Source organism: Mixophyes fleayi, chromosome 1, assembly GCF_038048845.1.
Source record: "Mixophyes fleayi isolate aMixFle1 chromosome 1, aMixFle1.hap1, whole genome shotgun sequence".
Classification (NCBI taxonomy): Eukaryota; Metazoa; Chordata; class Amphibia; order Anura; family Limnodynastidae; genus Mixophyes; species Mixophyes fleayi.
This window is the reverse complement of record NC_134402.1, coordinates 99,736,281-99,750,218: the sequence shown is the minus strand read 5'-3', so window position 1 is coordinate 99,750,218 and position 13,938 is coordinate 99,736,281. Positions and strand designations below refer to the sequence as shown.

Genomic DNA, 13,938 nt, shown 5'->3' with positions numbered 1-13,938 from the left:
GGTCAGAGCAAACTGTTACGATCTTGATGCCTTAGTCAGTATTAGCACAGGCTTACCTAGGGCGCGGAGTCTAACGGCCTTCCGGTCTTCACCAAGAACCACCGCAAGGTAGTGTGGGCTTAGCTGCCGAAGAACCGCAGGTCGCGGCCCCCAGATTAGCCTACTGACGTAAGGGAGAAAGTTCTAAGTGATGGCAGGCAGACAAGAAACTAGACAATGCGGTACAAGTACAGGCACTAACCGTGAATTCCAGGCGTAGTAGGTCTGGAACAGTAACCGGTAGATGCACGGAGGCAATGGGTGCGTGGCAGGATCCAGAGAATAGTCGGTAACACAGCCGGGTCGGTACACAGAAGGTATCAGGTATACGGTGCCAGAGGGAGATCCAGAGAATAGTCGGTAACACAGCCGGGTCGGTACACAGAAGGTATCAGGTATACGGTGCCAGAGGGAGATCCAGAGAATAGTCGATAACACAGCCGGGTCGGTACACAGAAGGTATCAGGTATACGGTGCCAGAGGGAGATCCAGAGAATAGTCGGTCACAGCCAGGTAGGTACACAGGAGTAGGAGGAATAGAGGGGTAAACAGGGAGCAGGATCACAGGAGTCAGGACACAGGAACTGTAGCCAGGAACAGGAAACACATTGCTCTGACACAGGCAGCGTGTCAGAGCAGGGAAGATATAGTAGTTTGAATTCCCCGCCCAGGAGTCACATGATCAGCAGCAGAGAGAAGCAGGAAGTGCGGCAGCGCTAACAGAAGCAGCGCTGAAGATATGGACACCGCTGTCAGCTCCCGCTGACAGCGCAGCGGAACGGGGACAAGGTAAGTTCCTAACACTGCTCAGGTGGATACTACCCCCAGAGAGGTGCAGAGTCTAATGGAAAAGAGTTTTTTACCAGGAATCCCAGCAAGGGGATATGGACTTAGCTTCTCTCTAACCGCAGGTCGCGGTCCTCTAGGGGGGCGATGAGCGAGACTAGATGGATGGTCAGGAGATAAAGGGGGCACTGCGGATATGTCAGAGCACTGAGGCAGGTCCAACAGGTACGTGGTAGTTCTAGATAACAAGAGAGAGCAACAGTCTATGGGATGCTGCTGCAGTGAGTCAACGGTCTATGGTGAACAGGAACGCCCTGGAGTAGGACTGGAGGAAAGGCACATATGGTCTGAAAAGCAACAGCAGCTTCAGAGAAGGTGAGTCAGGTATGCACAAAAGAGCAAGGCTGCAGGATGTTGAAGCGCTGAGGTTCTGATGAGCTGAAAGCCCTGGAGCAGGATCAGAGGAGATGTACAACAATCTGCAGAGTGGCAGCAGCGTCTTGGCTGCGGAGCAGATACAGGTATACACATGAGAGTAATAGGCTGCAGGATGATGAAGCACTTAGGTCCTGATGAGCCAGGGGTGGATCTAGAAAATTGTTAGGCCCCGCCCCCTTCCCGACATCTAAGGCTGCCGGCGGCTGCACACTATGTGCAGGTCCGTTCGGCAGTGACAATGTGCTGCCCGGCTGCTCTGATTGTGTTTAAAACACAATCAGAGCAGCCGGGCAGCACACTGTCACTGCCGAAAGGACCTGCACATACTGTGCAGCCGTCGGCAGCAAGCCCCTGGTAGGGGGGCGATCGCCCTGATCACCCCCCCTGGATCAGCCCCTGTGATGAGCTGGAAGCCCTGGAGCAGCATCAGAGGTGATGCGCAATGATCTGCAGCGTGGTTGCTGAATCCAACGACTAATGATGTGAAACCAATAAACAGGAGCCAGAGGAGGAGACATTCTAACAGGTAAGGAGACCTGAAGATCTGGCACCTTAGTAGAGATGCAGGTGCTTTAAATAAACAGGGCTGACAGGCAATTAGCCAATCAAATGAATGCAGTAAGTTTTGAAAAGACCAAGTGTGCGCATACTCAGTTCAGACCAGCAAGTGAATGCAGGGAGTGAAAACCAAGGGAAACATGTATGAACAGAGACCGGAATGAATGGTTAATTGGTACGATTTGAGACAATCTTCTTTCACCCAATTTATGTAGAAGAGGTTGCTGGGGCAGCTGAGCCATTCTTAGCTCTCTGGTCATGCTGGCTGGCAGCGGTAAGAGGACTCTTATATCTTAACAGGTCAGTACATTGTCCCTCTGCACATGAGTGAGCTGGCTCTCTTATGCACACTGGAACTGGATGCCCGGACTTGTGCTTCAAATTTTAGACTCAGAAAAAAAATGTAAAAAAGTAAAAAATAAAAATAAAAATATCTTCATAAAAGAAATGCTGTTTTATTAAGTAATCATTTTTTTTCTGGTTGCAAACCCCGCTGCTGATGATAGAGAATCTTAGATTTTACTGAGTGTAACTCAGATGTTAATCATGAAAAAATCATGTGAATAAACTTCATTTGGACTCTGTACAGCTAGTATACACAGAACTTTGGATAAGATTTTGAGCTGTTGCTCAATATTTGTAAAGTTCCATGTCACAGTGGACAAAACAGTTTCTGAAAATCCTCTTCTAAAATAATTTGTGTTTTTGAATTGTGCTTGAACTTGTGTTACTTTTCTTAACTTTGCCACACAGCACTTTAATAATGACCACTACGTTTGAAACCCTATTTCTCCGATGAGCAAGATTCAGTGCAACATCAATATGTCTGAACTAATAAACTCCCATTGCTGGATTGCCCAGCACGCTTGTTGCCATATTTCCCGCAGTTAAACCACAGTTAGAAATATCTGTTGCAACTTTTTCTCTAGCTCACTTCCATGGCTTCCAAATTCTTTCATCTCTGCTCTCTTTTGCTCTAAACCCTTATTGATAACAAGTTTCATCTCTAAAAAAAAATCCACAATTCCTTTACAATTCCACAAGACTTCATCTTGCAACCCATATTTAGTCTTTCCTTATTGAAAGCATCCAAGATGTCAATGAATTCTCTTTGGTTCGGCATACAACGGACAAGACAGTCTTTTTCAGTATCTCTTTTTATCTTAGGGATCGTAAAGTTATCCAGAGGTTTATTTGTTGCATCTTTCACTGCAATGGTAGATTTTGTTTTATCGTCTATGTACCGTGTGTCAGTGAAAATATCTGTGACGCCATCAAGCTGTAGAAAATCTGATACATTCATCACACTGGCTCTTAACGATCATGTAAGATTAGTGGCACAGGAAATATAACATCTAAACAGTCCTCACTGTACTCAGCTTACCAGCTGGATATTGACCCACAGTTATTTGAAGATGTCAGTCACAGAAGCTGCTGTTGTCTTCCTTCACGACTATTATGACACCGTGTCCATCAATTCAAACCATTTTCTTTCTCTCCAGTTCATGCTAAGACACACACAGAGGCACATCGGGTTCTCTTTATGTGCAGCTCGGGTCTTGCATTCAGTGCGTCCATCAGGGGGGTACAGGATGTACAGCTGTAGGGGGCCCGGCCAGACCCCTCCATCATTCCGGGCTGCCTAGTCTAGGGATTGTATCTTTTATTAAACCGTCATGTTTTTGTGCCGCTGCTCTGTCATTAATATTAGCCAGCCAGCTTACTGCAGCCTTTGCCCAAAATAGGTGAATATTTGGACAGTTGTGAAGAGATCATTAGAAAATAGACTGTAAATGAATGTTAATGCTATAAAAAACAATATAGGAGCAAAAACAGCTCAATATTAGATAATTTTACCTAGCTTTCAAAATGTTTAATTAAATTGAGATCCACAACCAAAACCTTTCAGGAAGTTTTAGAGCCGAAACCAAGATCTGGGGGTCCACGCACATCTCGAGTAAAAACACTGCGTGAGCTAATCTTATCTTCCAAAATGATTGTGGAAGCATGAAGGGATTTTACCTGAATCTTCCTTCTTCAAGAGATCCTGATTGGCTCGTGGATCTCAGAGGTTTTTTAGGGTTATTTTACCTCCATCTGGGTTAACTCCCCCTTTCCCAAGCTGGCAGTGCCTCGTTTATGTTTCTGTATTATCAGACAGTGGTACGTTTCGTGGTACAGTTGGTAACAGATGAATTCATCCTCTACAGGTGGGGCTGCAAGACTTTGACAAGTTTGGATTGTGGGACATTCTTATGTTCACTTGGCTTCAAAGAATGCAGTGGCAATAGAACATGACCATCTACCATGGGGCTAAGGTTATCAGATGGTTGGGGAAGAGGGGCATGTGTTGGAGTAGATTTAGAAGCCTGCTGGATGGCGCGGTGAAGAGATTTAGTAGTCCCTGCATTTTATTTGTGCAATTAGGTGGAAACGACCTTAGGAAGAAGATGACCATTGATCTTATTTTTAATATAAAGGCTGATTTGACTGCTTTTGGGGCTCTGTGATCCAATACTTAGTTTATGTGTCCATACATTATACTGAGGAGGTTTTAGAGAGGCACTAGTGACATTGCTGTCATGGATGAAGATCAAAGGACAGTTATTGCAGTCATTGAGTAGTTTGTGTTGGGGACAGAGGTACAAAGCCAGGGAGAATGAGTTCTGGCTGCCCCCAATGTTTTATTTGTTATTTTGTCTGGAGCTGCTGGTTTGATCTTGCTTTCTAGGCAATCATTTCACATGTGGCCTCTTTTCGACAAATACATCTCCTGATCTTCATTTTATTATAAGATTTAAGGTTTGTGTGTTTGGAGTCTGTGTAAGGGGGGGGGGCAGCAATGACTAGGTGGCTTATAAGGTGTTACAAATAAAATGAGCAAACTAGATTGATCAACTGATCTTTATCTTCCACCAAAGTTATAAATAATAAATGTGACGTAAGATTTGCATCTGAACCATGTGCTGTACGCTAATTTCCAGGCATAACCAGGGCCACAGATGGCATCTTCTAAGAATCCCTACAAGTCTAAATTATTTTCCTTTTTTTTACACTAGCAGGGCTTTCATAGGAGAAACACATGTCTGAACCAATATTCTGAAATAGTAGAGGCTACCGGGTGGCCAAGGATAAAAAAAAATGCGGGGGGTTGCATGTGTTCCAATATTCTAGTTGTAAAGCCCTACAAGTTTATTCATGTAATGTTTTTCTGCTTTTCCTTAAAATGGTTTTCCACATTCAGATTAATTTCATTCACTGACGTGTATATACCCTTATACAGCAGTTACTAAACACATTGATTTCTCTTTCTGTATCAATACTGTGAGGAGAGTTGTTTATTGTGAAGAAAGCAGAGCTGTGTAATATCCAGATGCAACAAAAAAATAAATATAAAAAAATCTGATGATATATTGTCATCCATGAAAAGCACAGAAGAAAGGCAGAAAGCCAAAGCATTGCATTTAGTAAACGTTACAGCAATTCACATCAATACATTTAAGTTGTCTTATGGTGCAATATGTAATATATTACATAATGATATCTTCCATCATATTTCATTTACACCTGGTAGGTGTAGGTTAAAAACAGATAAGAAAGTGCTGAACGGTTGATATGGAACCACAAAATCTTTTGGAATAAAATATAAAGACTTTATTTCAATGTTTGAAATGTTATTTCATTTTTTTTTATCTTATTGGGCATAGTGCAATTTTACAGATCAAAGAGTTGGCACATTCCGCATCCAAGAAATCTGGTGCTTTTATTTAAATCTGTCAATTTAAATGTCTCCACCCTACAATGAAAGAGAACAATATATTAAAATACTGTATTCTTGGCTATAGATTAAAGAAGAAGAAAGTACACCAGCAGGAAAGCTAATATGTTGAGCATGTATAAAGGCATAGCACTTACAAGGAAACACCTCTACAGCATTGTATCATTCATATTATTTATGTTGGGTTTTCAATAACAATTGTGAATTTGATTTTCTCTGCCTTTTACAGTAGCTCACACTGAAGGGTTATTTCAGCTGGCAATTACATGTGATATGGAATAACTAATAGCAATGCACTTGTTTACAGATAATGTTGCATTGTATTTATTGTAACTTAATTGTGTTAATTTTGTATGTTTTTAATTCAGGAGGTTTTCTAAAGTCAGTTTGAGATGCACTCCTATTAATGGATTGTTAAATCAACCAAACTGATAGCAAGTACCAAATAATGTTTTACTACTAAAGTCAAGGAGAGGTGACTCAAATAGAAAAAAATATATGCCTGGTCAATAAAATAAAATGCAATGTTCCTGTTCGGACCTGAGCAAGCCCATTCCCTGGTGCATTGGACATGTACTCTTTAGAGTTTGATACAGTAAGAATTTGTCTTATGCTGTGTTATACAAAGCGTTATTTCCTTTAAAAATATATATTTAACTATGATGTACTCCAGTACCAACACAATGCACGGTCTATAGGAGATGCCATTACAGAGGAAATACAGAGTAGAAATAATTGATTTACTTAGACTATCACAGACCATCGTCTAGTTATTAAGCTGTAGTTACTAAGTGGTATGTCAAACATGCTTATATATTCTGAGATATCTCAAAGGAGTTCAGCTTATTTTGGGTAGATGCCCATAGCAACCAATCAGATTTTGGCTATAATTTTCAAGAAGGTACTAGATACATGATACCTGCAAGCTGATTGGTTGGTTTGGGCAACATAACTACTTGTCCTTTTTTAGAAAGTTTGCTAAAGCTACCCATAAGTGTTAATTAGAATAAGATATATTTAGATTAGCTGAACTTCTTTGAGTGCATGTTCACTTTTAGATGGTGCTTATATTTTGTTTCCTAAGGAAGGATCGACAGCAAGTTACTGTTTTGGAATAGATAATTCAAGTCATTTAGAAGCGCCAGCCATTGTGTATAAAATATATTTACTGCACTTATTACTTTAGTTACTTAAATGACTGAGAAGACAAATTACATATTCAAATAAATTTGAAAGTGTGTCGCTATTGCTTAATGCTATTCCAAAAGCAAATAACTGTAACAAAAAAATAACAAAATGTTTGTGTATTTTCCATGAGAGAATCCACAGGCTTTTAGCAAAAGTAAAACAGTTCTTTATATAACATTTAACATTTTATTTGTAAACAGAATCTAGGGAAAGACATTAGGTATTGTGGATAAGCTTCAATGCTGATATACTGTAAATGTGCGGTGTGGAAAATGCAAACAAGTTTAAGATTTTAGTAATCCCCTCGGCCTGGGGACCCGACCTTTTTCCCTTTTACGTTCTGAAACTGCTCCTCTTCTGTTCCATATCGATTGAAAGGAATGATTTTCATTGATACTCTCTTCAGTGAGTACCAACGGCTGCGGAATGTTGCCCAAGTAATCCCATTGTCGAACCCTTTTGTTTCAGACTCGGAATAGGTACCACCTTCAGGGAATACAAAGGATACCAGTTATTTGCAGTCTCTTTGCACATCAGATCCCCGGAGAATGCATCATGTAATTTATTCTACATTTACAATATTAGTAGAATTATGCAATCAGTGTAGAGAGGCTCATTTTATTTTTCTATTTGTCTGAAATATGAAACTATGATTGAAAATAATATGTTTAATAATTATAATATCAATTAGAATTTCTCTCTTCAAACATTATGGTGTTTGTCAGGTTAACTTGATATTAGTCTGTCATTATTTAATTTAAAAAATATGAGAATGTAATTTGAAAAGAAGGGGATAAAGATGATTTGTATGCGTATGCAAATTCCAAATATTAAACTTAACATTTATTGATGGGTATTTGTTGTGAAATGGCAATCTGAGTAACTTAAGTTATTTTAGTTGCTTTAGGTGTTCAATAACCTTACCTTGGTAATATTTGCCGTTGAGATGACCGGCATGGCATCTGTTCATCCACCAACCGGAGCCATCTTGTTCAGCGCAATTTCCATCAAATTTATCGTTATCTCTGTCATAAGTACTGAACTGCATGCCATTGTGGGAGGTGAAGAACTTGTCACTGGCATCATCTCCAAAATCAAAGCCATCAAATGCATCTCCCGCGTCACCATCAATGAAGTACGCATACGTCAGCCGGTAATTGTCCTTCTCAGGATTTACTCTGAATGTGCTATAGTCTGCTGTGCTAAATGGAGAATAAGAAGAATTTCAAGTCAACATGTAAGTGAGCTTCAGAGATTTATTTTCCATGCTGTTTTTCCCACAAAAATACCTTACCTACTAGACAATTCTCCCTGTTTATTTCCCATTTTATGCATTAGACTGGACAAAAAATGATGTTTTGTGTAGGGTTGGTTAATAACCATATGGGGGTAAATGTATCAAACTGAGAGTTTTCCGGCAGGGTTTGAAAAGTAGAGATGTTGCCTAAAGCAACCAATCAGATTCTAACTATCATTTTGTAGAATGCACTTAATAAATGATAGCTAGAATCTGATTGGTTTTTCAAATCCGCCGGAAAACTCTCAGATTGATACATTTACCCCATGGTGTAAATCAACAACCTCAGAATTATTTATGGAAAAATCTAAATATATTTAATAAGCTGGATATTATCTTCTAGAATAAACTCTCTACACTTTATTTAAGCAATCAACCAATCAATCACAACTAGTTTTGCAATTAAATAAGTTTGAAATAAAGCTAGTGTGTGTTAACTTGCTCCAGAAGACATCATGTCAGGGGAAGAGGGACTGCACTGGTACACAGTACAATTACAAGGAATGCCTGGAGAACACAGCTATTGAGGGGAACAAGGAGCCAGATGGGTTCTCTTAATTTGGGAGGTTTTCCTTAAATGTTTCACTCAAAATAAAATTAACTGACATTCAAGACAGTGTTGAAGATAAGTGATCTCATGCCCATTTTCCTCCATTGGTATACATTATTATACAATATGACATGTAGCTGCAGTAATCTTTTCAAGTTACTTCTGCATTTTTAGTTGGCTCTTGTTATACAGTAACATTAATGGCATTATTCTTATAGGAATATTTGATCATAATATTTGTTCATTAAATTGACTCCTCTGTGACAAAACCACAGATGTCAGTGTTTGCATTTACCTCTTCTGACCGCTCCAGTCTTCCATATCTATCCGTAAAACATATGGAGTGGTACTCTGGGTGGTAATTTGGTGAATCTTTTCATTACCCAACCAAAACTCTGTTGTGTCAGTTGGTGACAAATATCCAAATCCTTCTTTGTATTGGTTCCAGTTCTTGTTAAAGTCCACACTGCCATCAAGTCTCTGGGGAAAAGAAAATTAAAGATTCTGTTTATCTGGATGATATCTGTAAGGCTGGTGTTGTGTTATAAACCATGAAGCTTGCTGTGTCCAACACTAAAATGTTTTCTTGTATATAATCTTATATTTGTCATCAGCTGAGAGTTGACAAATCTTCTCAGATTTCACAACCAGGAAAACACTAAAGAATTAAGTAGTTGTTTTTTTAAAACTAAAATACATAGAGCAGTTGTCAAAAGGCTGACACCCCTTTTACTCCTCAATCGTAGATAAATTTCCTTTTTTGTACTATATGCATTGATACTAAACACACACACATATATATATATATATATATATATATATATATATATATATATATATATATATATATATATAGTTTATATAATTTAGCAGCAAAATGAACTACTGAATCATCCTCTGGCATGTTCTTTCAATTACCTATTTACACATCCAATAAGAGGGTGGGAGAAAAATAAAAATACATGTTCATTCACTTAAACCCACTCCCTTGAAGGATACCTGCCATAAGGAAATTCTCTGCAAAAAATAATTCTATTGTCAGGGTTTACCAGAGACCAGCCACGGAATTCTAGATTTCACCACTGATGATATTCTAGTGACCATCATCATCATCATTTATTTATATAGCGCCACTATTTCCACTGCGCTGTACAGAGAACTCACTCATATGAGTCCCTGCCCCATTGGGACTTACAGTCTAAATTCCCGAACACACACACACACACAAACAGACACACAGACTAGGGTCAATTTGATAGCAGCCAATTAACCTACCAGTATGTTTTTGGAGTGTGGGAGGAAACCGGAACATCTGGAGGAAACCCACGCAAACACAGGGAGAACATACAAACTCCTCACAGTTAGGGCCATGGTCAGGAATTGAACTCATGACCCCAGTGCTGTAAAGCAGAAGTGCTAACCACTTAGCCACCATGCTGCCCCATAACACCTGACTATTTGGCCGTCTCTCGCTCCCAACTCAAGAGGTATCAGCATTAGAGAAGTTCAAAATTCTGTTATGGGGAAAGTGTTTACCAAGCTTATGGGCCATAGACATCAAACCCCAGACATTCAGCTGTTTGGCGAGCGGGAGTTAACCTTCATGTAGTATGGATGGACATCTCCACTTTGGAACAAAGTGTTATATTTACAACAAGTATCTTATATATTACTAAAACTGTCTCTGGCTTTGACTTAAGCCACAGTCACTTACTCTTTGTAACACAGTCCATGCACTGCCTGATGGGCCAATTTCACAATAAACCAGGAACTGCTGCTTGGCTTTCAGAGGTTTGATATAGTAGAGGCCGCTTACTCGCGCTCCTTTATTAGCAACTTCCTGACAATCTGAAAAACAAATACATTTTCTCTCCATCAATATTGCCTGATCTGTGCAGCCATCTTGCTTCACGGTTCTCTTCTCACCAGCTGAAAACCATGGCTGTATGCTGCTGCGGAGGGGAAGGAGGGAGACTGCGCGGGAGGATTGGCCCCGCCATTCAAACCCCCCTTCTCTGCCATTTAAATGTGTTAAGCAGAAATAACTTCCATGGCTATCTAGGAGTGCAGCTTTAATATTAACCGGCGATCTACCGATGGAAGCAAAATTGTCTTTTCTGATATGAAAAAAGTAAAACAAAAGAACAGTTTAAAAAAAAATCAACAATAATATATAAATAAAATTACACATATAAATATTAGAGATAAAAAATGTCCTTCCCCAACACAATAAGGCAAAATTAGGGTCTGCCTGTTCCTGTTCCTATTAAGCAAGTAAATTACCTTCCCACATAATTCTAAAGATATTTATTAAAATATGCTGCCAGAAGAATGCCCCAAATCCCCATATAATATGTAACTTGTATGTGCACATGACATGTCACTGCAAAACAAAGCAGTTAACACTTTCACTGTTTATGTCCACAGCAACCTGCCGCTGCTCCTTCACCAAGCTAGTCTGCAAAAACTGCATCAAAGATATAAAGACAGACACAAAAATAGAGATAAAACAACATTCCTGCTGCTTCACTCTCTCACTGGCTACAAATCTTTTCATATCTTGACAAGTACCTTTTCCTGTTAATTCCTGTATTTGGACAGTGTCTTTGCACGGCTGTTGGCACTGTGTTTCCAATTGCGCTATCTTCTGTTTCAGCACGGAAATTTTTTGTGTGTTTGAACTCAGTACTTCTTGTAGGTACCTGTGGAAAAGAGAGACAGGATTTCAGTGGTTGGTTCAACTCTTTATAAAATGTTTGAAAGCTGGAGGTGTTATAAAACTGGAAAGTTGATAGATCTAACATGAAACAACTTTCTTTCATAGCTTATTATATACACACACTTTTGATATAGTAAACATTTTTACATTTATTAACATGTCTCGGAAGGAATACAATTGATTTAATACATGTAATCTGTTTTTTTGATAAAGTAACGTTATTACGTCCGTCTGGGGTGGGGGGGATTAACATTTTTACTATAGAAGTTGCCTGATTATTGGAAGCCAAAAGTTCAGGTTTGTGCTGCGCTAAGATGATCAGGAGTCCACACTGAGCTGAGTATGTCTCCTAGGAAACTTGTTACTAGTGTATCGTAATGATAAGGGGTGAACCAGGAGCTGGTCTAGCCCCTTGTGCCGGTCAGTTGTGGGCTGAATAGAGAACAGTGAACAGCAATCTGCACAACACACTAAAGCTGGGTATACATTAATCCTCACCCTTAAGGAATACCTACTGTATATGCTGCTCATTCTGTGTAACCGTCTGTTCATATCTTGTTATTTCATCCAGCATGCTTCTGGATTTCTGAGTAGGGTCTAAAACTAAAAAATAACATGTACAAAAATAAATATGTGCAGAATTTAAGTAATAACAGAGTTATTTAAGTATTTTTTTTACTGTCATTTGTACACAAGCATATGATAGATTGTTATAGTACATTTCCTGTTTCTTACCTTGTGGGGCTGTTGAAGGCTTTTTCCCAATTTCTCTTATGTCTGTCACAATGACAGTAGTATCGCTTGTATCATTACTAATTTGGCCGAGGAGTCTCTCATAGACCTGCAACTGTGTTTCTATTTCTGAGTGATATCTGTTGAAGAAGTCGGAGACTCCACACGTGGTTGGGCAATATTCTCCCTACAAGTACAGCAGACAAACCATTAACGTAATGACACCTTAGGTTTTTACTGTAAAACACTTGAAAATGAAATGTACTTACAAATCGGTCATCTAATATGCAGCAGTTATCTCTGTTTGGTACTAGACCCTGCAAAAAAAAAGTAGGTAATAAAATATTATAAGGGGTGAATGAGGAATTATCCCACATTCGTTTTCTCACTGTCATTTATTTTCTGTTTAAAATGTGAATAACATTGAAGATTTCTAGAATAAATGTATTCATTAAATATAATTTCCCCCGATGGCAATCTGCAATAATGAAAACTAACCATACAAAGCTGTGATTTCTGTGCACAATAAAGCTACATGTATGTAGGATTTTCCGACACCCTGCAGCAATCCCACTATAGTGGTATTTATACTCACAGAAGTGCTGGAGAAGAGAAGTACGGACTGGAGGAACAGTACCCCCTGCTGGTATAATCGTGTCATTGTTGCAGGTCTCTTTCTGTCCTGCACCTGCTTGGTTGGATAGTTCACAAATGAAGTGAGCCTGGAGGGAGCTGCTGTTTTATGTGCTCCCTCTGTCCAGCAGTAACACTGCAGACATGGACAATGAGTTGTCCAAAGGTCAAAGTAAAGGGCAGAGGGGAGGAGCTAATGAAGTGATGACACTCAGAAGAAGAGGACATTAGTCACTTAAAATCCATTGAACATTAACATCATAGGACATTAACTCTTTAAAGACCGATTTCAGGGAATTGCACAATTGTCTACTGGGTACCACTAATTGCAATGTAACCCAGGCTCTAGTGACACTAATGTATTAAAGTCTCTATAGTTACCATCTGCTCGTAATTTCTGGGGATGGTCCAAGGATTTAACCATTTGCCCCTGGACATGTCCCTATTTTTCATTAGTGATAAACGGCAGAGTAAAATTCCTCTTATACTTCATACTGGATCTATGCCTAACACACAGCAACAAGATAACATTTTCATAAAAGGAGTTGTATTGTAACACTGTGACCATAATTCTATTTCAGGATAGTTTTTAATGCCATATTTTAATAAATAGCCAGTTTATTGTTTTTATTATACATGATAGATATAATATGGAAACAAATTGCACTTATCCAATTTTCACCAGTAAACCTTTTAAATAATCAGGTCAACTGTATAATACACCCCAAAAATGTATTCCCCAACATATTTGTATTACAAGGAACCCAAATATGTGTGTCCTTTATTAAAGATTTGGCAATGTTATATGGTATATATAAAGTATTTTATCTTTTATGTACTTATGTTTTACAACATACCACGACTGCAAATGTTCCAAGACAATAGAACAAAAAACACGATCATTCCATATAGAAAAGTAGCTATTCATAAACCAGTAGTTTGATAAATTGATAGTTTTCTCAGACTCATTGGACGTTAATGTAAAAAACAAAAAATATCACTGCATTTCAGTGGGATTTTTCGTTGTGACATGGGCATTTCACTCTCTGTCTGAACATGTCATAGAGCATAGTAACAATGTGCATTTTGTCTTTCAGAGATCATTTGTTGCTAAGTTGAATGTCTTGCACTGCAGTGCAGTGCCAAACCATCAGAGAGATGACCCCATCTAGCAAAGTAGACCTCCCAAGGAATTTATCTTGGGGTATATTGTAAAACTG

The 13,938-nt window shown here is 39.1% G+C and overlaps 1 protein-coding gene across 2 annotated transcripts; it reads right to left on the bottom strand.

The window, feature by feature from the left end:
* Positions 1–5,452: 5,452 nt before the first annotated feature.
* Positions 5,453–12,819, bottom strand: FGG (fibrinogen gamma chain). 2 transcript variants are annotated; one of them, XM_075198431.1, is made up of 10 exons: positions 12,681–12,819; positions 12,355–12,402; positions 12,089–12,272; positions 11,869–11,956; positions 11,206–11,336; positions 10,349–10,482; positions 8,930–9,114; positions 7,712–7,989; positions 7,110–7,273; positions 5,453–5,617 (listed from the first exon to the last, which is right to left on the bottom strand). In XM_075198431.1, exons 1-10 carry the CDS (start codon positions 12,744–12,746, stop codon positions 5,603–5,605), a joined length of 1,293 nt encoding a protein of 430 aa, XP_075054532.1. In that variant the 5' UTR covers positions 12,747–12,819; the 3' UTR covers positions 5,453–5,602. The 2 variants fall into 2 exon arrangements, with proteins under 2 accessions (XP_075054532.1, XP_075054523.1); XM_075198422.1 differs by lacking the exon at positions 5,453–5,617 and having other exon boundaries at positions 6,931–7,273.
* Positions 12,820–13,938: the final 1,119 nt, after the last annotated feature.